Source organism: Equus quagga, chromosome 16 (genome assembly GCF_021613505.1).
Source record: "Equus quagga isolate Etosha38 chromosome 16, UCLA_HA_Equagga_1.0, whole genome shotgun sequence".
In the NCBI taxonomy this organism is placed as follows: Eukaryota; Metazoa; Chordata; class Mammalia; order Perissodactyla; family Equidae; genus Equus; species Equus quagga.
The window spans coordinates 69,339,058-69,364,401 of NC_060282.1; the positions used below are offsets into that span (position 1 = coordinate 69,339,058).

Consider the following 25,344-nt stretch of genomic DNA (forward strand, 5'->3'; position numbering starts at 1 on the left):
TCAGGGGCTCCAGCTTATTCTCTGTTTACCTTCCCTGCACGGCTGTCATCGGCACTGGCCCTCTTTCCACGCCCTTTGCTTTCAAACGCCACAATCTCATAAGACTAGAGGCGTTGGTTGTTGGTCAGAAAGTTTGTAGCAGAAAGAGAAAGTTTATAACTCACAAACACATTGGGGAGATGACTCAGAAAAGTAGTTCTCCATTTTTGCAAGTGAGCTTAAACTTTTACTCTAATAAAACTCCGCATCGAGAGAAGTCTCTTAACTTTATATTAAAGAAATACTTGGGTTCCAAAGGCTCTGAAATATTTTCTAAAAACCAGCTAAAGTTTATTTAGGTAAACATCAACTTGCTTTCGTGTTTGTCCCATAACTTAATGATAGTAAGTACATCTCTGGGCATATACAGAAATGGCCCCTGTTTCAAATGTCTCCAGTTACTGTGTCCAAATATCCCCAATTTGTGTCAAATGTCTCCACTTGCTCATATAAAATTCCTATTACAGTTGTTTTAGGGAACTTGTTAAAGAAAAAAATACTATACTTAGATCATTTACAAATAGGATAAAAAGAAAATAATTTGCTCATGATACTAAAATTGAAATCATCTATATTTATGAAACCCTATCTTAAGAATTGTAACTCTATCAAGCTTCATTTTGAGTAATTTGTATAATCCCTTCACAGTCGTGAAACTAAAATATAGAAAATTCAAAATCACATTTTATAAGAGAGACAAATTATTGCTGTGTTCCTGGATCTTCAGAAGTAAGCTTATTTGGAGGTTGAATTAACTCTCAGGATGCTCAGGATGTAGAGAGAGGAAAATGAACCTAGCATTTGGTAGAGAGACATTTTCTATGGCTAACAGAAGATATGTTCGAGCAGTAAAATCTCTTGTTCTCTTCATTTAATTCGTTCACTCTTTTCCTCTCTGTTTCAGTTTCTTGATAAGGCAGTTTTATGCTTACTTAAACATGGAGCTTTTCATCCAAACCTTCTTTTACAGCTATCTTAACATGTTTTTCATTCTTCTGACATATTTGTAAGGCTGTTTTGGCTCTAGTCACTTGAGATTGGATTTTGATGAAACTTCTAGAATCTAGAGGAAATCCTTCTTGTAATGTCATCCATTAGTTCAACAATCAGGGGTGTGCTAGACCTTACGTACCAGCCTGAGAGACTAATGTCAAATTTTCAGGAATTTTGCAAGTAGCCACATATCTCTTTTTTTCCCTGATGTTTTTTGATTCCTGAGCTTATCATAGCAGGAAGAAAGTTAATAACTAGTCCTTATTTGTTTAAGCATATTGATGGCTGTGGACCAGTAGCTACTGAATTCAGGGAACGAGCAGAGCATCAGGAGACAAGAGGAGAGAGAGCTCTGGGAGTGAAAGAGTATGCAGTAGACTCTGGAAGCTGTCAACTCACAGGCAGGTAAAGTAGCCTTCTTTAATTAAATGCACATGCACACACACACACACACACACATGCATACTCCAAACTTCCAAAGTTGGCTCTAGAAGTTCTGCCAGTAGCAAAGAAGCGAGTGATGCCCCATGCACTATCACATCTGCCATTACAGTAATTACTGCTACCTCCACCATCTTGGCCTCAGGTGGGCTCGGTTCATCATTTAAATATTCTGACCTAAGTGTGAGCAAAATCCCTTGACTCAAGAACTGGCTGACAGCTGAAACAGGAATAAAATGTTCAAAAGTAAGCTATAGTAAATTCTTGAGTAAAAAGAGAAACATGAGGAGTGTCATAAAACTAAATAATTTGGCTTGCAAAAAAAGTGCTTGCTCTCTGGGGGCATTCAACAGTTATCCTATTCCCCATGGACCTCCAGAAGGAAAAGGAGGGCCCTGCCTGGAATATGTCATTAACTAGTTTCCACCAAGTTTCCTTAAGACTGGTTTTCTGTTTAACACTTAACCTCTTGCAAACCCTTGGGGATATTTGTGCCATTTAAAAGACTAGGTTGAGTGAAGTTCTCTCTACCATTTAGCTAAGACCCACCCTCAATAGCTACATCTGGAGGATGAACCAGCCATTGGATCTTTTTTAAAAAATTGATTTAGCTACCTTAAAGTTTCTGGGTGGCACCTTACTTAAAGTGCCAAGTTTCACAGTAGGTTATTCACTACAGGTGCTTATCAGAGCCTTTATTAAGCCAATGTGCATTGTGATCCTGGAGTGGGGGTGGTTAAAAGTATGTAGCATTTCCCACACTTGACCATGAATTTTTTTTTCAATGACAAATCCGGCAGTAATAGTATGAAACAATCTCTGGAACAGTGCTTCTCAGATTGTAGTTTGCGTGTGAATCACCAGGCAACCTTTTATTTTTATTGAAGTATAGTTAACATACAATATTGCGTTAGTTTCAGGTGTACAGCATGGTGATTCAACATTTATTTACATTACAAAATGACCACCTTTATAAGACTAATAACCATCTGTCATCATAAAAATTATCACAATATTGTTGACTATATTCCCTATGCTGTACATTACATCTCCATGACTTATTTATTTTATAAGTGGAAGTTTGTACCTCTTATCCTCTTCACCTATTTCACCCTTCCTCCCTTCCCCCTCCCTCTGGCAATTACCAATTTGTTCTCTGTATCTGTGAGTCTGTTTTTGTTTTGTCTGTTCATTTGTTTTGTTTTTTAGATTCCACATATAAGTAAAATCATATGGTATTCTGCTTTCTCTGTTTGGCTTTCTTCACTGAGCATAATACATTCTAGATCCATCCATGTTGTCACAAATGGCAGGATTTCATTCATTTTTGTGGCTGAGTAATATTCCGTTGTATATATAAACCACATTGTCTTTATCTGTTCATCTACCGATGGACACTGCTTCCTTCCATATTGTGACTATTGTAAATAATGTTGCAATGAACATAAAGGTGCATATATCTTTTCAAATTAGTGTTTTCATTTTCTTCACAAAAATACTCAGAAGTGGTATTGCTGGATCATATGGTAGTTCTATTTTTAATTTTTTGTGGAACCCCCATACTGTTTTCCATAGTAGTTGCACCAATTTACATTCCCACCAACCGTGCACAAGGGTTCCTTTTTTCCATATCCTCTCCAACACTTGTTATTTGTTGCCTTTTTGGTAATGGCCATTCTGACAAGTGTAAGGTGATATCTCATTGTGGTTTTGATTTGCATTTCCCTGATCACTAGTGATGCTGAACACCTTTTCATGTACGTGTTGGCTATCTGTATGTCTTCTTTGGAAAAATGTCTATTCCTGTCTTCTGCCCATTTTTAAATCAGATTATTTGGTTTTCTCCTATTGAGTTGTATGAGTCCTTTATATATTTGGATATAAGGAGGTTACCTTTATTGTATATTTGGATATGTCAGATATATCATTTACAAATACAGTCTCTCATTCAGTAGGTTATCTTTTTGTTTTGTTCATAGTTTCCTTCGCTGTGCAAAAGCCTTTTAGTTTGATGCACTCCCATTTGTTTGTTTTGCCTAAAGAGACATATCCAAAAAAATATTGCTAAGACTAATGTCAGAGAGTTTACTACCTATGTTTTCTTCCAGGAGTTTTATGATTTCAGGTCTTACATTTAAGTCTTTAATCCATTTTGAGTTTATTTTTGTATATGGAAGAAAAGTGGTCTGTTTCATTCTTTTGCCTGTATCTGTCCAGTCTTCCCAATGCAATTTACTGTCTTTTTCCCATTGTATATTCTTGCCTCTTTTGTCATAGATTAATTGACCATATAGGCATAGGTTTATTTCTGAGCTCTCTGTTCTGTTCAGTTTATCTTTGTGTCTGTTTTTGTGCCAGTACCATAATGTTTTGGTTACTATGGCTTTGTAGTATAGTTTGAAATCAGGGAGCATGATACCTCCAGCTTTATTCCTCTTTCTCAATGTTACTTGGGCTATTTGGGGGTCTTAATTTTAGGATTATTTGTCCTACTTCTGTGAAAAATGCCGTATTGGCATTTTAATCGAGATTGCATTGAATCTGTAGATTGCTTTGGGTAGTATAGATATTTTAACAATATTAATTCTTCCAATCCATGAGCACAGTCTATCCTTCCATTTCACTGTGTTGTCTTCAATTTCTTTCATCAGTGTCTTATAGTTTTCAGTGTACAGGTCTTTCACCTCCTTGGTTAAATTTATTTCTAGGTATTTTATTCTTTTGGATGTAATTGTAAATGGGATTGTTTTCTTAATTTCTTATTCTCATGGTTTGTTGTTAGTGTATAGAAACACAACTGATTTCTGTATATTTATTTTGTATTCTGCAACTTCACTGAATTCATTTATTAGTTCTAATAGTTTTTTGGTGGAGTCTTTAGGGTTTTGTATCATGTTGTCTGAAAATAGAGACTGTTTTACCTCTTCCTTCCCAATTTAGATTTTTTTTTTCTTGTGTGATTGCTGTAGCCAGGACTTCCAACACGATGTTGAATAAAGTGGTGAGAGTGGGCTTCCTTGTCTTATTCTTGACTTTAGAGGAAAAACTTTCAGCTTTTCAACATTCAGTATGATGTTAGCTGTAGGTTTGTCATATATGGCCTTTATTATGTTGAGGTATGTTTGCTTTGTATCGACTTTGTTGAGGGTTTTTATCATAAATGGATGTTGAATTTTGTCAAATGTTTTTTCTGCATCTATTGAGATATTACATGATTTTATCCTTTGTTTTGTTAATTTGGTGTATCACATGGTTATTGAACCATCATTGCATCCCTGGAATAAAGTCTACTTGGTCATGGTGTATGATCTTTTGGATGTGTTGTTGAATTTGGTTTGCTAAAATTTTGTTGAGAACTTTTGCGTCTGTGTTCATCAGGATATTGGTTTGTAATTTTCTTTTTTTTGTGAAATCGTTGTCTGATTTTGGTATCAGGGTAATGCTGGCCTCATAGAATGAGTTTGTGAGCAATCCTTTCTCTTCAGTTTTTTGGAATAGTTTGAGAAGGATAGGTATTAACTCTTCTTTAAATGTTCAGTAGAATTCACCTATCGTATCAAGTGTATTTTCTGCCCACAAAGGTATGATAGTAGAAATCACTTACAAGAAGAAAACTGGGAAAAACACAAACACATGGAAGCTAAACAACATGCTGCTAAACAACTAACGGATCAATGAAGAAATCAAAGGGGAAATCAAAAAATACTTTGAGACAAATGAAAGTGGAAACACAATGGTCCAAAATCTATGGGACATAGTTCTAAGAGGGAATTTTGTAGTTATCTCAAGAAACAAGAAGAATCTCAAATAAACAATCTAACTTAGGCTTAAAGAAAAAATAAGAACGAAGCCCAAAATTAGTAGAAAGAAGGAAATAATAATGACCAGAGTGGAGATGAAAGAAATAGAGACTAAAAACAATACAAAAGATCAATGAAACGAAGAGCTGATTCTTTGAAAAGGTAAACAAAATTGATAAACCATTAGCTAGACTCATCAAGAAAAACAGAAAGAGGGGTCAAATAAGTAAAATCAGAAATAAAAGAAGTTACAACCAATACCACAGAAGTACAAAAGATCATAAGAGATTATTATGAACGATTATATGGCAACAAACGGGCAATCTTGTTAAAATGCAGACTCTTCTTTAGTGGATTTAAGGAGGGGCCGAAGATTGTGCATTTCTAATAAGTGCCCAGGGGATGCCCCTACTGCTGGTCCACAGCCCACACTTTGAATAACAAGGCACCAGAACATTCAAGAGTCAAGAAGAAATATTTGGCATCTCAGTGAAAGAACAAATGACACCAGCAAAACACATCCTACTCACCCTGAGGACCAATTCTTTAAACAAGTATTCCGTTTAGGGGATGAGGGAATCTGAGACAAACCCACATGAAGAACAAGTTTTGGAGGGAGCAGACAGCAAGACTAAATTTAAATAGCTTAAGTAGGTCAGGTCTCATTCAGCTGAAGTTTAGGTGGTAAGTTAGCTGGGAAAGGGGCACAGGGATGGATAAACAGCCCTTCAATTGGCATATGAACTAAGGTAGCTTCATTTTTTTCATTTTTGTCATTCAAACCCAGGTAAGAAGGGAAGAAAGCCAGGCCCAGTATTGGTTCAGATTTAGTTATTATTTTCTCTTTCTACCCACAAACTCAAGTTCCATGGGTTACAAATTTTTTTAACTCTTTCATTTATTATTCAAAATGGAATATTAATGTCAGACCTTGGAGGGGGGAAACATGGACTGGGATCAAAAGACCTAACCTGAGTCAGTGAGGAGCTAACACTACAAAAGATAGTCAGATATTTAAAGGCTTCACCAACCCTCCTATCTCCACAGACCCATCTTTCTGACCAGGCCCTGTTCTAGTCTGGAAACCTAACTGTGGCATACTCTTCTCTCCTGGTTCTTTGGCAACTGTGTTTTAATAACCTTTGTGGTCATACAATTCGTAAACCTAGAGCTGGGATTAGGCTAATGGAAGCGTGATGAGATTCTCCCGTATTTCTACCAATGACTCATTTCTACCAGTTATGGCTTGACATATTTTGAGTAACTTACTTGAAACAAAAAGGCTAATAACTCATGACTTCCTAATAGAGCAAAACCTTATCAGTGTAAAGCAACATTTTTGACTAATTTTATAGTTTTTCTCTGGAGTTCTTTGTGTTTAGTTCATTTTATCACTCCTGTTGTTTACATTTTTAGATTTACCTTTGATTATATTTCTATATTGCTAGTTTAGATTATTCTCTAGTAATTACATTTCTTAACCCTAATAGAGAGTATTTTGCCTTTTACTAATGTTTACATTTGTTATCAGAATTGATGGGTTTTATTTTATTTGTGTAGTCTTGTTTATGTTTTTGGATTTTTGTGGATCTTGATGCTTTCCTTTCTTTCTTAAGCTCTTTTTATATTGCTTGTTTTGTGTATTTTCTTCTATTTTTTAATGCATTGATAGGTATTTAGTCTGTGTAAATTGTTTGTAGTTACTTAATTTTTAAAAGAAAGTATCTATCCTACAATAATTTAATTTCAAATGTCAGGTATGAAACAGTTTTTTGATTTGAATAGAATTCACTCCTAGCTAGGAATAATGAGTGATTTAGTGTATTTACCATCTCCTGTTCAGCACCTATAACTGTGAAATGCAAAAAGTTTGACTATTTTATAGTTGTCAGGGCTGTCAATGATCAATAGAGAAGTTACATAGCACTGGCTTGGTCTCTGAAATGTATGTAGTGGAAATTTACAAATGGGTTAGTGATTGTCCCATAAACATCTGTGTCCTGTCACACACATCCACGCTATGTCATTCCTGATCTCTTGGAACATTTGTTGATTAGTGAGAATTCATTGGTGTCTCTTGATCCAAAGTTTGGGCTCAGGCATGGTCAATTAAAAATAAGTTTTAAAATCTAAAACAACGATCCAGTGTCCAGTAGGACCTTAGGAAACATTCGTATCTTCATGTTTCAGCCCTGTGTTTCATTGCTCTCATCTTACCTAGTGGAACTGCCACACTTGTCAAATGGTGCCCCTCATTATAGTGAAAAATGAAACAAAAGATGCTTTTTTCCATTACCTTACATCCTGAAATAGCCAAAATATATACACACAGCACCAGAAGAACAGAGAGTTTGCCTTTTTCTAACTTGTTTTGAAAGTGCGGTGCAGACAGGCTAAATCCAGCTGGGAATCCTGTGAGTCGCAGTGTCATTAGCCGCGCAGAGTGGAGGCCTCTGTGTAGAGCTGACTCTTCAGAATATTTACACGGAAACGTTAAGCTGGAAGTGTGCTTTTGTTTGTGTTGCCTTGAATCTTCTCCTTTGAAGATTATGATGGGTACTTAATGACTAAGTGGTTATTCTTTAGCAATGATGCATTCCTTGTTTAATCCAAGCGCATTGGGTACTTCTTGTCTTAATGAAAATTTTTGTTACACACGTAAAACTCTGTATGTTAATGCAACAGCCCAAATATATTGTCCTGGTTTGCTATTTACCCCTCTGATTTATGTCATTTGAAATAGGCTATTTTAATCAGATTTTACATTTCGCAAACTATCTTTAGTAGTAAGCCTCAGTATATTCACTGGTAAATAGCTCTTAGAATGTCATTTTTCAGAATATGAAGATACATCTACATATCCTTGTGATCTTAAAATCTGCAGCTAATTACTGTTTTCTGACACTGTGATATATACATGTAATATTTTTCTATGATCGTGGTTTCTTAAAATATTTATTTGAAAGCAAATATTAACAATAAATGGAAACGTATAAAATTGTACTGATTTTTGCAATTACCATTGTAAATGGTTTAATCAAAACACCCATACTGACTTTTCCCCCACTTTTCCCCATCCTTCCTTTCCGAGCAGGTAAGGACCTGAATCCTAGGAAACATTTTACCCCAGCAGCAAAGCTGAGCCCAATCTGAAAGGCCCACCCCACGTTTTTGCTCTAGAGCATGCTTTTCAAATTAAACCACCTTAAGAACTAAAAATAGAACAGAATGACTATTTTAAGCGACTCAGCACTTTTTTGGCCCTATTTTATTCTATTTTCCGAGTGGGTTGTGCTAATTGCGTAACAACCTTGAGGAAAACTGAAAGCAGCAATTCGGTTTTTCACAGATTCTCCTCTTGCTGGATCTGCACGTGCGGAACTCCCCCGCAGAACTGAGGTTCTACTCACGTGAGTAGAAGGACAATTTGGTTTAATACGTTTCCCATCTTATTTAAATTTGGATGAAGAAGTAATTTTTAGCAAATTTATAACTGTGAAAAATTTTTTAAGTGACACCGGAGGGTGGTCATTGCACACATTTTCTCAGGTGGTTCAGCATTGCAGTTTTCTGAGATTTTTCTGGTTTCTGTAGCACACTTAGCATTTGAAAGGTAAAAGGATCTGGGCCATCGAGCTGCCTGAGGACCAGCTGCCAGGCTGGGGTGGGAGAGATTTTGAATCCCTTGTTGAAGACTGCAGTTTGGCAGACTGGTGTCCCTTCATGGCACCTAACCTGCCTCTCCAGGGCCGGAGCACCACCCAGCCCCACTGCAAGCTTGGGACCTGCAGGTTTATATGGTTGTGAAAGATTTTGCATCTAAGTTGTACTGAGACTAAAGACATCTGCCCCCTTCAACCCCGGCTCCTGGTTCGTTTCCATGACGATTTCCTCAGGCAGCGCTGGCGTCTTCAGAATCAGCGCTCTGTGTCTGCCCAGCATCTGGTTCTTGACTGACCTGTAGTGGTTTTGCCATTACTGAGTCGATTCATAGACAGGAAAACAAGTGCCTTTGTTGAGCCGCTGGATTTTTCTCCCATGGTTTCCCTTTTTTGTGGAAATCCTTAGGAGGGGGACCCAAACTGTGGATCCTGCTTTGCCCCTGGACCATGCCTGCCACCGATCTTGAGGAGAAATTTGGGTTCTGAGAGCAACTGTTTCTGTGGGGCTGTAGAAGAGGTGGTTATTTTTCTAACAGATTCCTGAGCATCAGTATTGCTTCCAAATTTGATCCTGGCAAGCTTGTTTAGAAGGTGCAAGTGAAACCCTCTGTTTAGGTTTTGCTGGTGCTGACATACTGCTGAGACCCTTTCTGTGCATGAGCCATAATAACCTTCCTCCTTCTCCACGACCGCTTCTCCATCAATTTTTGAAAACAACTGAACAACTAACATTACCACTGATAACTTTCCCTTCTGAGTTTTCTTCCTCAATACTCACTTTTTTTTCAGATGTGGATCTAGAGAGGGCATTATATCTCCTTTGAGTTGCTAAATACTTCTGATTCACATAAAAGCATCATTTTATACACTTGGTTGTTCTGTGTATCTGTTGACCAGCTGCCTAAATACCATAATGTTGCAATTGCAGTCGAAGCCTCTTTAAATTAGTACCACCCTCCACCTTTGCCCTTGCAAGTAACCAATAAATTTCAATAGAAGAACGAGCAGTGTCAGATGTGATTGGCACTGTAGGTTTTCCTGACATAAAGATCCTCCTGCGCAAAACAGAGGTCTCAGTCCGAGGTCTTCTGTTCGGGCTCAGTATCAATCGCTCCTCTAGAGAGCGCTGGTTTCATTGCTGACATTAGTCGGGTTACGGCTCTGTCGTCTTAATTCCGCCTTTGCCTCCTGAGAACCTGTGGAAATGCTCTGATGCCTTTTTTGAAGAGTCTGCCGATGGAAATTGCAGGAGGTGGCCCGCAGCTTCCGGTCTTCTCTGAAGGCATGTTACTATCAAAGATGTTGGTGTCAGAGACTTCAAACTAGAGGCTTCAGTTCTAACAGAGTGAAGTTTAACCCGTCATGAAGCCACATGGTGGATGGAACTGTGACCATCCCTAGAATCAGAAACAGGTCCTCTGTCGTTTGTCTCTGACTGCTTTTTAGACACCATTTCCATAATGTCATCAGGAGGTTTTCCAGTTCCTGATTCTTGCAGTTTCCCGCTAATTACACTCGGGATCTTGAAGCCAAGCAGTTGCTGCTCTGCAGGGCTCTGTGGCCGGGCTGGCACCTGGTGTCTGTGGGTTACGAGTTACTGGCCCCTCTCACAGACGCTGGGCCTGCATACACTGCATGTACTAAGTGATTTTTAAAGTTAAGTGTTTCTTGAATGTACTTTGATAGCTTTTTTGAAAATTGCTTTCTACCGTGGCCGATGATTCCTTGTTTTGGAAGGATGCAGCAAATTTCCAGGCTGCCTCTTAAATCTCATGGCTCTTAAAAGTCAGTCTTTAAAATAAATCTGTGGCCTAAACACATGTAGCAGATAAAAGAAGAGCCTGGAAAATTCTTATATGTACTAAGATTTATATCTAGTTTTCAAATGATACATTTTATTTTCACCATCTTCTTATAAATCTCCATCCTTGAAATGGATATCAGACTAGTGAAAGGGCTATCTGGGTATACAGTGTCTATCTAGTCATATTAAGAGAAGCAATTTTCCATTTGAGTTTTTACAGCTTACAAAATGTCACTCATGATCTGCTAAGATAGTGAGGTCAAATAAAGCACGTGAATTAAATATTTGAGAAATTTTGGAACCAATCCAGGAAAAAAATCTGAAATAGGATATAATGGCGGAATTTTTAAGATAGTCCTTGCATAGTTCTTACATTTCCCAGTTTGGATAAAAGGGGAAAAAAAAGTGCTTTAAATAAATGACTTTTCTTCTGGATCTTTGCAAATGATTTCCTCTTCCATAATGGCTAGTATTTCTTGAGTGCTTATACTTTGTGGCAATTCACTATTCCAAGTATTTTACCAGCATTTATTCGTTTAATCCTCAACACAACTCTATGAGGTATGTACTCTTATTCAACAGAGAGGTTAATTATCTTGTTCAAGGTCACACAGCTGGAAAGTAGGTTGACCTGGAGCTGACTCAGCCAGCCTGGCCTCAGAGCCCACACACTTTCTTTCATTATGTCTGTAGTGTCTCATGTCTCCTAACCTTGAAATGCACTTACTTATGAATATTACATTGCAAATATCTGCTCAGTAACCTTTCAAGTATAAAGTCCCTGAGGAAAGAATTATCTTTCACTTGATTTTTATTTAAAAGACAGTATAGTTTCATGAGAACAACACAGAAGCCAGAAGTAGACTGCTGAGTTCACACCTCAGCAGTGTGACTTCTAACAAGCTATTCACCCTGGAGGTGTCATCATTTCCTTCATAAAACAAGGATGATGGTAATAATGGTACCTACCACATATGGTTGTTTTGAGAATCAAATGAGTTAATAAGCAGCACTTGGAGCAGTGCCTGATACAGAGTAAATACTTTGTAAGCCTTTTTCTTGTTACTATTATTTAATCTGCTCAGATCAAAATGTCTAAAATGGCTTAAAAATACTCAGTGACAATAATTTACTCAATGAGCAGAGAACTGGGGCTCTGTTGATGTTTAGTGATTTGAATCTGAGCCAAAAACAAAGGTAAGAAAAAGTGCTGCAAATTTTTAATCAGTTTCCTCTAAATAGGAGGTTTTTATTGTAGTACGCACATTCCAGCATTTGTTTGGCTGGTGAGATCCAGAAGCACCCAGAAGCTTCAGCTTGTATCAGACTGCTGATTAATTAACTTCTGGGGAGATTCCATGAATAATCGGGACAATATGACAATTCCAGTGTTTTATGAGCCCCTTCACCTGGGGTAGACCAGTTCTCCTAAACACGCTGCAGTAGGAGCTGTGTGATGTAGGTACTGTGCACAGTAGGTACTGTGCATGCATGATAGTGTCTGATCCTGCCAACACCGCAGGGAAATATGCTCTTATCACCACTATAGAGATGTGGAAACATAACCAGTCACCCAACCAGTAGGAGGTAAGGTCAGTATTGAGGCTCTAGTTGTCTTACTGCAGAGCACGAACTCTTTCTATTGCCCATGCTAACCATAGTTAAAATCCACAAACGAACGAACACATTGAAGCAGTGGGAAAAGGCAGAAAAGGGATGTTTTAGTGTCTCTTCCACCAGTTAGAGGCAAATCATTCAGCTCCCCTAGGATGCAGGGTCGATAGAATAGGGACACTGAACTACTTTTGAGGCAGGCTGAACCAGTGTACTTGCAGTATCTTTCAGACCTATGATAATTATTATTTTCACTGATTTTTATTATTTATGTATGTATATTCACGGAACATCTAATATGTGCGTGGCCCTGTGCCAGTGGCTACACGGGATGAAAAAAAGTGAAACAGGATGTAATTCTTTGGATTGCTTGAGACTAATGATGATAGTGAACGATGGACCTTGGAAGTCTACCCTCTAGTGGGAGAGAAAGTCATGGTCAGCAAAGCAGGCAGAAACGCCGGAGGAGATGCGGTGTTCCCACTTCAGAGGAGGCAGAGGGCATCATCAGCTGGGGCATTAGAAGACTTCGAGGTGCAGGTGCAGTTTGAACTGAGCTTTAAAAGACGTGGAGAGAGGACATTCTGGGTGGAAGACAGCGTAGTGAGAGGCAGGGAGATGGAAAAACATGAAGTGTTTCGATGAAATAGTGATCTTTTGATTTGGGTGAAGTGCAGAATCCTGAAAGATAAGGCTACATTAGACTGCAGAGCCAGGTTGAGTAGATTAGGTTGCTTGCGGATGAAAAGGAAAGTCTTTGAAGCTTTCAGCATGGATGTGAAGGCTTAGAGCTGTACTTTAGGAAGATTAATTGAGAGGGTCTGTCAGTTTCAAGTCTAGGAGCCCGAGAGAATGCTGGTACCATTGATGGAAAACAGGAGATCAGAAGGAGCTGGTTTTACCTCCCCCTTATTCATATTTATATGTATTTAGTTTGAAGAACTATGGAAACGCAGAACTGGACTTTGGGAGGAGCAGAAGAGACCGTATCAATTTGTCAAACATAAGTGAAGTTGTGCTAGGTGATTGCAAACGAGTGTGCGAGGGCACGTGGTCAAGGACAGACCTTAGGTATGTAAACATCTAGCTAGCAGGTGGGAGAAAGAAGCCAGTAAGAGAAGTAGAAGAGCAGTAGTCAGAAAAACAGTGGAAGAAGCAGAGAATGCAGCGTTGGGGGTTAATGGAGAATTTCAGAAAGTAAACGGTGACTCATTAAATTGTAAGATACAGGTAAGATAACCTAATTAATTCAATATTCCTCACAACAGTAGGGTGCAGTGTTTCACACATTGTTGGTGTTCGATAAATGTTGAATGAAGATCTCTATTGTGCAATGCCACACAAAATCTGGGGAGCGTTAAGACTGTGAAAAGACCTTTGTTTTCATGATCAGGGCATCCCTGGTTATTGCTCCCATATTGTGAATTTCTAACCTTTCTCTTTGAAGGAAAACAAAGAACAAAGATCTTCATATCAAAGATTAAGGCAAGGGGCTGGTCCAGTGGCACAGTGGTTAAGTGTGCACCTTCTGCTTCGGTGGCCTGGGATTCACTGGTTTGGATCACAGGTGCAGACATGGCAGTGCTTGGCAAGCCATGCTGTGGTAGGCGTCCCACATATAAAGTAGAGGAAGAACGGGCACAGATGTTAGCTCAGGGCCAGTCTTACTCAGCAAAAAGAGGAGGATTGGCTGCAGATGCTAGCTCAGGGCTAATCTTTCTCAAAAAAAAAGATTAAGGCAGGTACAACATTGCCTCTAGGCCATGTGTTCTGTCAGACCACAAATATAAAAATGTCTATTTTTTTCATATGACATATTGTCACTCAGAATTCTGCTGTCTGTATGAGTGTGAGTATGTCTGAGAATATGTGTGATAGCGGGAGGCAAAGGCCACAAAAATGTCCATCCCTGGAGACAAGATCAGTCCAACATGAGGAGCACACAATGATAGCAAGCAGCTGTCAGAAGCCTTGTACTAACTAGACAGATGGTACCACAGTTATATCTTGTAGATATAGTGTCCAGGGAACAGAAGTACAAAGAGAACAAGAACCACAGCATAATAACACCTATGTAAATAAACACACACCTAAATCAATACTGTTCAGCATAACCCAAGGATACACGCATGGCCCAAGACTTTCATTAGAGTGGGTGTCTCCTGGGGGTAGTGAGGGAATAGACACAAGAATCACGGTGAAGGGGAAAATAAAACAACAGAAAGACCTTGAAAAGATCAACGATGAGGTGTGTGATTGTAGGGGAGGAAGGCATTTCCTCTACCCACTCTGGGTCCTTCTGGCAGAACAACAAATTAAATTCACATGAGACAGAATAACAGGAGAAAATTAAACACAGCTTTATAACATGTATACATGGGAGAGGCTCAGGAAAACTGAGGAACTCACCAAAATGGTGGAAGCTCTCACTTTAAATACCCTCCTGAGCTAAAGGCAAAGGAGGATGCTGGGGGTGGGGGAGTCAGTTATGGGAGGTCACCAGAAAAGCACAGTAAACAAGAGTAGGGATATTATGCAGATTTAAGTCCTCGCCTTCCTCATTGATAAGAGCTTCTAGAGATAAGGCCATCCTCCCTTCTTCCTGGTACAGAGAGGGAGACACCCTTACAAATGGAGATTGCCTAAACAAATGTAAATATCTCCTACAAAGGGTAATTCTACTTTTCAGAGTTTCTCTCCTCTCTGCAGTTTTTAAAAGTAACCAGCCCAAAATAATCCTCATGCCAAAGAGACTATCTTTGGGCGGCCAATTCCAATCCCAGACATGACTGATTCATGCTTTGTAGTGGACATCAAAAGAAAAAAAGACATACATGATGGAGGCATTTTTGCAAATTTCAAAAAACTGAATTCAATAAAAGGCTCACACAATAATCAGTGGGGTAACTATATAGGTTTTACATTTATTATGATCCATGGCAAACAAAAAATACAGAAATAACATAAGCTATCTATAGTAAAATTCATGCATATCACAAGGTCTATTAATTTTGGCCTCAATTCAAAGTGACATCAGGTGTGTTGGGAGCAGCAAGAAGGGTGGGGAAATTTATTATGGTCAGAATAGAGTACACAGGGCTCCACCCACAGGATCTTCCAACACAAAAAAACATTCTAAATGGTAGAATCCAATCTAATTCTTTATTGTGTAATACATTACATATTATATAATCATCAAGCAGGAATCCAGTATTGACATTTGTATTCTAGCTTAACAGTTACATTTATTACTCTTTATCATTAAAAATGTAATTCTAGCCAATTAGTTTTCTACTCATTCAAACAATGAGAGGTAAAATCCAGCTTGAACATAGCAGCAAGGATATTCCCAATACTCAGTGACTGGCAGAAAATATAAATAGACAGACTTTATTTTTATATAGGATACAGGAACCATGGTTTCACATGTAGGGAAATCAGAATCAGATTTCTGCTTTTTCCTTGCTCTTTCCAAATTGGAAATTAGACTGCAAAAGTCATGCAGACCCCCCATCGGAAGCCCTGTTGCATTGGGTAACTAATGCTAAGAGGGGTGTGTTTTTGCCTTTACTGCTCTCAACACAGAACTCCATTTGCTGTTCCTCTGTTCTAACAGCTCTTTTATAAACCTGTCTTGAAAAGAACTATGGTTGTCTTCATCCTCTGTCTCAGAGATGATTTCCATCTTCTGAATGATGAGTTTAATAAGCTCATGCTGTTTTTCCAGAAGCGATGTGAGATCCTTCAGCCTAAAAGGACATACACATTTTATGAATTTATTTTCAATTATCCTTTTAGGTGTTCTGAGTGCAGGGAGGCCTACATACTAGAAGCGTTCCATATCAGATTGAGCGTGCTCAGCTTATGGCCTCACAGTAGTCAAATCCTTCTAAGGGAGACATATTTTTAAAGTTTAAATGATTTTCCTAAGGTTAAACTGCTAGTTCATGGCTAGTTTACTTTTGTTCCCATTTTAAAGACTAAAACACTGTTGCACAGACAGGTTAAGTGACTTGCCCAGGGTCAAACAGTTAGTAAATAGTTAGTAAATAGTAAATAATTCAGTGGGCCTTTGAACTCAGTAAATTAACACTGAAGCCCTCATGCTTAACCACTACACACTCTATGGCTTCTCCAGGGATCCTCAAAAATTTTCAGTATGAATTCGGATGGCTCATGAAGAATGCAGTTCAAGATACAGATGGGCAAACTAATTGATGAATAGCAGCAAATAAGTTGTTGAGTCTAAAAAATGTCTCCTGATTCTCAATATACTAGCAACATCAGTCAATTAAATCATGACAATAGATGAGATAAAAACACAAATATACAGTATAACTTTACCCTACGCATCATTTAAGAGTTTTAAGTTCCTCAAATACAGACAAAAGGAAAAATACCGGTATTTCTGCTTCAATATTTCCGTTTCTAAAGATGTATCGGCATTTGGTATTTCTTGTCTCGCTTCTCGGGGGCAAAAGATATGAGAATACAAACGCTATGGGATAAAAGATTAAAAGTTACTCAAGTTGAACTCAATTCAGGAGCTAGTTCTTGAATATCTGCCATAATTCAGCTGCTGAGCCAGGGGTGCTGGCACCAACACTGTAAGACACAGCGGTGGCCTTGCAGGAGCTCAGTCCGCTGACAGAAAGAGACATTATAAATGGCGGTACTCCATACAGGATTAGCTGTTGATTCCCTAAAACTGCTCTGCACAGTTAACCAACACAACTGAATTTTACGTGGAGAATTTTCTGAAATGCTATTTTAATATGTTTTTAAATTTAGTGTCGTTTAAACCATTTAGTGGACTGGAGAGGATCAAGGGCAGATGTGAAATGACCAGGAATAAGGTAATTCTAGAAGTCCAGGCAGGAGAAGATGACCACTTGCACAGGCCACCCAGGAAGTCAAATGGACCAAACACGGCATTGATTACATGTGAGGGGAGAGGATATGTCAAGAATGACATCTTCCACGGGCAAATGAATGGTGGTGACATTAGCAGCAATGAGAAACTTGGAGAAGGATGGGGCTTTCTCGCTCTTTCCCTGTAGGGCATGTCAGGAGGGAGGCGGAAGGATCATGAGTTTGTTTTGCATGACCAGGGGGTACCTTTGAGACAGACCAGTGATGCTGTCAACGAGACAGTGGGATACAGGGGCCTGGAACTCAAAGGAGAGCTCTAGGCTAGAGAGAGCAGCTGCTGCTTCTGAGTTCAGGTACTACCCGCAACCATGGGGACGAGTGAAATCGGATCGGGAGACGGTGTAGAGTTCAAATACAGCCGAGGCTGATCTCAGTTGGCCTTTATCATTTGAGGACTACACACTGGAAAATGAACCTAAAAAGAACTCAGAAACACTATTCCCAGGACAGGAGGGAGCCCAGGCACGGATAAGATTAGCGTCCAGTACTTCTGACTTAGTGTTGGCCCTTTTCCATTGAAGGCGATGGCCTTGCTTAGTCTTTGACACTTCGTATATTTTCTATAATGTACACCCCCACATATGTGTGTGTATATTTATGCACCTATGTATACATACATGTGTATTCCTTATATGACATAGATACACATGTGTATCTGCACATATATGTAAGTGGCGTGTGACTAGGAAAAACAAATGAAGTGGACCTGTGCTGTAAAAGAGATGCTAAAGGGAAGGGCTGGTCCACCTGCCCATCTGCCCTCAGAGGGATGCGGTACATCTTTAACACAGACACTGTGGATGAGCCGCTCGGAAGAGGAGAAGAAATGTCTCCCTCCACTGCCCATCACTTTCACACTGTGGGTAAATCATGCACTTTTTTTTTAAAAAAAGCACAATTATTTCAGGGGCCAGCCCTGTGGCCAAGTGGTTAAAGTTTTGCGTGCTCTGCCTTGGCAGCCCAGATTCACAGGTTTGGATCCTGGGCGTGGACCTGCTCTGCTCATCAGCCACGCTGTGGAGGCATCCCACATACAAAGAAGAGGAAGACTGGCACAGATGTTAGCTCAGGGTTAATCTTCCTCAAGCAAAAAAAAAAAAAAAAAGAGGAAAGTTGGCAATGGATGTTACAGCAAATCTTCCTCACCAAAAAAAAAAACACAATTATTTCTTTCCCACAGGCAGAGTGACTCCAAGCATATAAAACAGCACCCTTAGGGATAACACAATGAATGAGTACAAAGCAATATCATGTTATTTAAGTCGGTATTTGCTACATGTACTTACTAATAACATTCCAGTATGTCTGGGTCTGTTGGGGTACACCATAATGGACTTCTGATCCACTTTGTGTAGGAACCAGAGCGGCAGCTTCTTCTCTAAGCTGGTATGAAGTTCCACCTAAAGTGCGTTTTGGATTTGTTGATAAAAGCCATTATTCAGTATCTGGAATTCTTACACTGCTCGGAAGCAATGGTTAGTACAGCAAACTGCAGACAGACTCCTGGGTCCTTGTTTATGCACCAGCGGCTGGGCTGGCCAGGTTCCCTTCATGCCCAGCTCACGACACCTACATGCCCCTAGATCTCACCTCATCCCCTGACAAGAATTCAGTCAGCAGATGCGTACTATTCAGTGACTCTGACTGACACTGGGGCTACAAAGAAGAAAAAGACTTAGCCCATACTCAGGGTGTACTAACACCACAGCATGTGCACAGCTGCAACAGTGGATGGTCTGAATGTGTAGCTATGACAGGAGAGTGGAAGGTGTGCTGAAATGGAGGCTCACAAGGTGAGCAGTGAAAGAACCAGAAGCAGCATGGCTAAATGTATTTCATCAGTTTTTCACACTGTGCTATCAAGTGGAAAATGGTTTATCCAGGACATATCTTGAGTATAATTTTTATTTTCACAGATAGAATCTTTTGTCTCACTTAATGTTTTTACCTTGAGTTTATATTAATTCCCAGGTTTTCAACTTTTCTTTTTGTTTGTCTTTGACTCTGTCTATAGCCTTTGTGTTCGTTGTTTAGTGATGTTTAATTGCCATTGATGCAAGATTTAGTTTTCCAAACCAAGACCATATGTTTTTTAATATTTAGACATTGAAGTGATTTGCATTCATAAATGGTGAGATGGTGAGAAGTTCCCGACCATGCTGTTTAAAATCGTAGTCCCCCTCTCCCGCATAACACCCTCCCTATCCTGCTTCTCTGCTATTTTTATAGCAATTGCCACCACTTAACATACTAACACATTAGTTCCAGTTTCAAGAAAAGCTATGTTTTCTTGTATTTTATTAATAATACCAATTATGTATCTTCTTTGAGTTTCTATAGTAAGTAATTTTCAGGGTTCCTTTTTCCCTCGGGTCTTTAGGGCAATATTCCTTTCTCCCGCCATAGACATTGTTCAGAGGTCACGTGTTATCATTCACTTACTCAGACTTCATTGAAAAGATTTATTCACACCAAGGGTTTGCCAACAGATAAAGCATGTGGTGTATCTTAATCTTGTTCATTCTCTGCCCAGGAGCTGCCAGACTTCCTCTCTCAAACATGGTCCTGGGGGAGGATGGCAAGCAAAGCCTCAAGTCCAATCAGAGTGGGTCTGATGAGACCCACTGAATGTGGCTCGTCTGGGCTAAGGGAGCAGCTTCCCCTCCGCTAACGGGCGGGTTCCACGGTGAAGGGGAAGATGCCCTCTGTGGGTTTCCTTTTGTCATTTGCAGCGGGTACATAAAAGTTTGTGGAGTGTCTCCAGCTTCCAGCTTGTGCTGGAAAGGGGGGGGCACCAATGTTAAAAACAAACAACTTTAAGCCCCTCAAAATAGTCACAACTCCTGTCCTTGAGGAACTGATAGTCTGCTTAATGAATACACCTCCCAGCATAAGCCATCCCAGTGACCCTTCTCTCTCCACTCTCATTTGAGATGATGTTGTTTGCAAACCAAATGTCCCTTTATGAAATGCTACCCATCCCCTTACATCCCTGGTTCTGTTGTGGGCTCAGACTTAGGTTGTAAGTCTGATGTACAGAGTTGTACATGGATGTAGAGTTGCTTAAAAAACAGCCCAGGGGCAATAGGAGAAAGGCTTCCTGGTTTTTCTAGTCAATGCTGGTTTTGTTTTTTTTTTTTTGAGGAAGACTAGCCCTGAGCTAACTACCGCCAGTCCTCCTCTCTTTGCTGAGGAAGCCTGGCCCTGAGCTAACATCCGTGCCCATCTTCCTCTACTTTATACGTGGGACGCTTACCACAGCACGGCATGCCAAGTGGTGCCACGTCCGCGCCCAGGATCCGAACCGGCGAACCCCGGGCCGCCGAGAAGCGGAACGTGCAAACTTAATCGCTGTGCCACCGGGCCGGCCCCAAGTCAATGCTGTTCTTGATCCAAAACAGGACAGATAACATGGGAGGACTTGCTTTGCCCACTTGCTTTATAGGCCTTTGTGCTGCTTGGTTTCAGGGAGCAGAGCAAACCTAATATAGCACTGTGCTTTCAAATCAACTGCACTGACACTGTCGTTTAGCGGGCTTCCCCCCAGACATCTGATCTACTGCTGTTGCTTACATTGTCCTTTTTCTTTACTTTTCCTGGTATTTTCAAGAGTTATTAGTTACGAAGTTCTGCTGATGTGCCTGCCAAGAAGCTTACATGTCCCTTCTCTCCTCACCCAGCTACCTGCAGTCCTACACTCCATCTCTCTTAAGGTAATAACCACTCACTGGCTCCTCCCTCCTCCACTTTGAGTCTGTTCCCATTCTTTAGAAGGACTCACAAGAACTTTCCACTCACTAACAAAATGACTTGAAGTGCTTCATCATTTCCTGCCCTTTCTTCCAAAGCTAAGGCTTTTGTTTGCCTGCTGTTTTTGAATAAAGCCTTCGATCACTGGATCAGCCTTATTGCACCCTAACGAGCCATCCTTCCAGCCCAGGGGGCCCTGTCACACCTCCTTAGGCTTTTCCTCTTGTTCTGCCTTTGGCCGTTTGCTCCTGCTGGGTCCCTCCTTTCTGGAATGGCCTCTCTGCTTTCAAAATCCCACCACCTTTCAATGCCCGGTTCACATCCCAACGCTTTCATATAGCAGTTCCTTAATTATTTTGCATTTATTTTCTGTACGTGACATTTTAACTATTTAATGCACATATCTTCATTCTTTAATGTTCCCAGCTCTCTGTATAATAGACAGTTTAGTCACAGACGTAGAGGTTAGAGATGCTTCTAAATTTTGATATTTTATTCTCTGAATGTTTAGTTGGTGTGCTCTCTAATTAGATTTATTTTACTTGTCATAGTCAAAGATCACATCTCTGTAATTTCTCTGAGGTCTCATGCTAAGTTGTGCTGTGCTTTGCATATACCATGCACAGGAGCATTGTTAAAAATAAATATATGCTAAGGTATTGCTGAATGAGTAACAGAGAAGAAGGTAGAGTAACAAAGAAAAGTGAAGAGAAGAGTAAAGAGCAAGTTACACCTTAGCATGGATTTTTCTTTCTTTTGATCAGACCTAAGTTTCCAAATGCACACATTCAACTGGTCAGCAGATATTTTTGAAGCATCAAATTTGAAATTTAAAGACAATGCAATTAAGAGCATACAAATAGCTTGGTGTTGTGTAACAAGAAACTATCTCACATGGTTCAACAGCCAAGGACCTATCCAGAAACCTTTGACTCTAGCAAATTTTACATCAAATTATCTAGAAAAATTTGAGGGATGTCACAAGGGTGCAAAACCTCATGGATGAAGTTAAAAGTTCAGTATGACACTCACTGTGGGGACATTGTAAGTCTGTGCCCAGAATATCAAGAACTCCTTCGAGCAGTTAGGCTATGACAAGACAGACTACACACACCCGTGATGTTCTTGGTCCAGCAGCTACCTACCTGGTTGACCACATGCTGCTGTAAAAAGAGGCTCAAGGGGCCAGCCTGGTGGCGAAGTGGTTAAGTTCACATGCTCCACTTTGGCAGCCCAGGGTTTGCGGGTTCAGATCCCAGGCACAGACCTACACACTGCTCGTCAAGCCATGCTGTGGCAACATCCCACATACAAAATAGAGGAAGATTGGCACAGATATTAGCTCAGAGACAATCTTCCTCAAGCAAAAAAGAGGAAGATTTGGCAATGGATGTTAGCTCAGGGACAATCTTCCTCACCAAAAAAAATAAGAGGCTAAGGAAATTTCTGTCATCAATTTTGATTCTCTGACTACAGCATGGAACATGCACAACAGGCACCGTATGCTGCTTCTCAGTATTGGAAAATGCCAGTATTAAATAAATGAGTTCTCAGAAATCAGCTATTCTTACACATGAATAATTAGGGTGGTGCTAATTTCAATAAGTTTTAAATAAATACAATACTTACCTGCATAGCAATCCTCTTCAACAATGCATGCTTCTGGACCTCAGCAATGTCACCAACAGCCAAACCAATCTGAAGCACAACACAGAGTCACTGTCAGTTTAATGGCTCCCCTAAGCGTGCACTAAGGTCTCTCTGTCTACACTGAGGGAGTGGGCAGGTAATTGCTTAGCAGTGGCCTCAAAACGCTTTGCTAACACATCTTACAGAAGACTGCAAAGCCTATACACCTTTGCAACAGGGATGGCCACATTGGTGGGTCCAGTAATCTGAAGCATAGTCATGAAAAATTACAACACATGGATTACTCTGAAATCCATTTTAATTGAAAATAAAAAGATGTTATTTTTGGAGAGGACAGCGATGATGTGATATCAAATGCAATTGGTGTAGGCAGGCAACATGGCTGCAAACCCCAGGAGTTTAGCATCTGAGGTGAACAAGAGTTACAACAACACGGAAGAGTTAAAACATTACACTGAGGCAATGAAGGACTTTCTATCTCACATATGTTTGGCAGACAAAGGTACACATCAGGGGTGGGTGAGACTCTGGTAAAAAAAAAACTCCATGTAGAAATTCATGGTGGATAGCGTGGGGTGGGGGGAAGCTGTCAGCTCAGTTCCACTCAATGAGCTCACACGCGCTCACTCTTTCACTGTGTGTTCCACACTCAGCACTGTCTACGCTGAGCCAGCCTCCTGTGTGCTGCACCAGAGAGAAGCTAGTGCCTGCTCTCAAGGAGCTCAAAGTCAAGGAAACTCCACAAGACAAGGGTGCTGTCGGTCCAGGTCACCACTGTATACCCAGTGCTTAGAACACATCAGGACACATAGTAGGTACACAAAATAGCCGCTGAAGGAGAGAATGGTGAAAGAGTATGTTCTAAGGTGTGCAAATTAGCACTGAAAACCATATATAGTCAGCAAGTCGGTTTTATTTGGCAGGATAACGTTTTTGGCTTTTTAACTCGCAAGCCTTGAGATGGGCATGCTCTCTACATCAGCCCCCATCAAAACCAACTGTCCTATAACTCCTGCTGGGTATAGTGAAGAGACTTGCCTGGGCTCTGAAGACATCTGGGCTTGTGAGTCAAAGAATGGATCAATCATTACTAGTTAATAGTAGCTAATGTTTATTGAAGCCAGCCCGGTGGTCTACTGGTTAAGATTTGGTGCTCTTACTGCCGCGGCCTGGGTTCATTTCCTGGTCAGGGAACCACAGCAGCCATCTGTCGGTTGTCACACTGTGGCGGCTGTGTGTGGCTGTGATGCTGAAAGCTATGCCACTGCTATGTCAAATACCAGCAGTGTCACCCATGGTGGACAGTTTTCAGTGGGGCTTCCAGACTACGAAGAAGGGTTTGGACACTCACATCCGAAAAAACTGGCCATGAAAACCCTATGAACAGTAGCAGAGCATTGTCTGATACAGTGTCAGAAGGTGAGAGGATGGCGCAAAAAGACTGGGCAGGGTTTGCTCTGCGTAGACAGGGCGCTAGGAGTCAGAATTGACTTAATGGCACTAAAAACAACAACAAATATTTATTGAATGATTATGATGTGCCAAGCACTGTTTTAAGTGCTTTTAAGCTCATTTCATCCCCTCAACAACCTAGGAAGTAGGTTTTGTTATTATCTTTCTTTGATTTGTGTCCTCCAAACTATAATAACAAAAGGAAGGGGCATCCGATTCAGACTGGGGTGACTCGGGTGGGGGGAGCTGGTTAGCAAAGTCTGCCCAGGACAGAGGGTGCTTGAGCTGGGTGTTTAAAGCTTAGAAAGAATTAACCCAAGGAGGGAGGGCTTTCCAGGAAAAGGAACAGCCTGTGCAGAGCCCAGGAGGCAGGAAGGAAAGCCTGGCACACCCAGGTCACACGTGGTCACGTCTGGGCGAGTCCTGAGAACAGTGGGGAGCTAGCTGGGTGAGCTCTGGGTAACATCCAGATCACAAGGCCCCTTGCATGCTATGCTGACGGGTTTAGACTGGACTAAAGCTTTTGAAGAGTTATAGAAAAAAACATGAAATAGCCACTGATGGGCCCTGCTTTTCATTACCAGAATGTCACTATGGTGACAATTTGCAGGAAGGATTAGGCGGAAGAGTGAGACGAGATAGAGAGACTCTTCAGTCTACTGCAGCAGCAATATGGGTGAGGAACCCGGAGCGTGCGTGCCAACCGGAAGGCGGTTTATGAGGCAAACGTTTATTGGAAGAACTGAGGAGGAGGGGGTGGGTGGATCGAGAATATCTTCCAGTGATCTGAGTCAGATGACTAGGAAGTGCTGCTGAGAGGCAGCAGCAGAGTTTGAAGGAAAGATAACACTGTCAGTCTTGGCTCTGTTGCGTTTGGTTTTTCTTTGGATTATGCAGGTACAGATGCTCAACGGGTCCGGGAAACGCGGATCCTGAGTATTGCACCAATCTGTACTACTGCTATGCCAAATTCCCTTCTAGATAATTATCTTCCAAAACATAAGAGATTCTAAGAGAAGAACGTAGGCTTTATGTCATTCTTTTTTTGCTGAGGAAGATTAGCCCTGAGCTAACATCTGTGGCAATCTTCCTCCACTTTATATGTGGGTCTCTGCCACAGCATGGCTGACCAAGTGGTGTAGGTCTGCATCTGGGATCCAAACCCATGAACCCAGGCCACCAAGCAGTGTGCTGAACTTCACCACTA

At 40.5% G+C, this 25,344-nt stretch overlaps 1 protein-coding gene across 1 annotated transcript in view; it reads right to left on the reverse strand.

The window, feature by feature from the left end:
- Nucleotides 1-15,897: 15,897 nt before the first annotated feature.
- The window catches only part of TRPA1 (transient receptor potential cation channel subfamily A member 1), a 50,912-nt gene continuing 41,465 nt past the window's right edge, over nt 15,898-25,344 (reverse strand). Inside the window, exons 24-27 of the mRNA XM_046641851.1 lie at nt 22,665-22,733; nt 18,572-18,685; nt 16,754-16,851; nt 15,898-16,102 (exon numbers count right to left, since the gene is read on the reverse strand). Of these exons, the coding sequence (XP_046497807.1) occupies nt 15,898-16,102; nt 16,754-16,851; nt 18,572-18,685; nt 22,665-22,733 (486 nt within the window). The remainder of the gene's footprint in view (nt 16,103-16,753; nt 16,852-18,571; nt 18,686-22,664; nt 22,734-25,344) is intronic.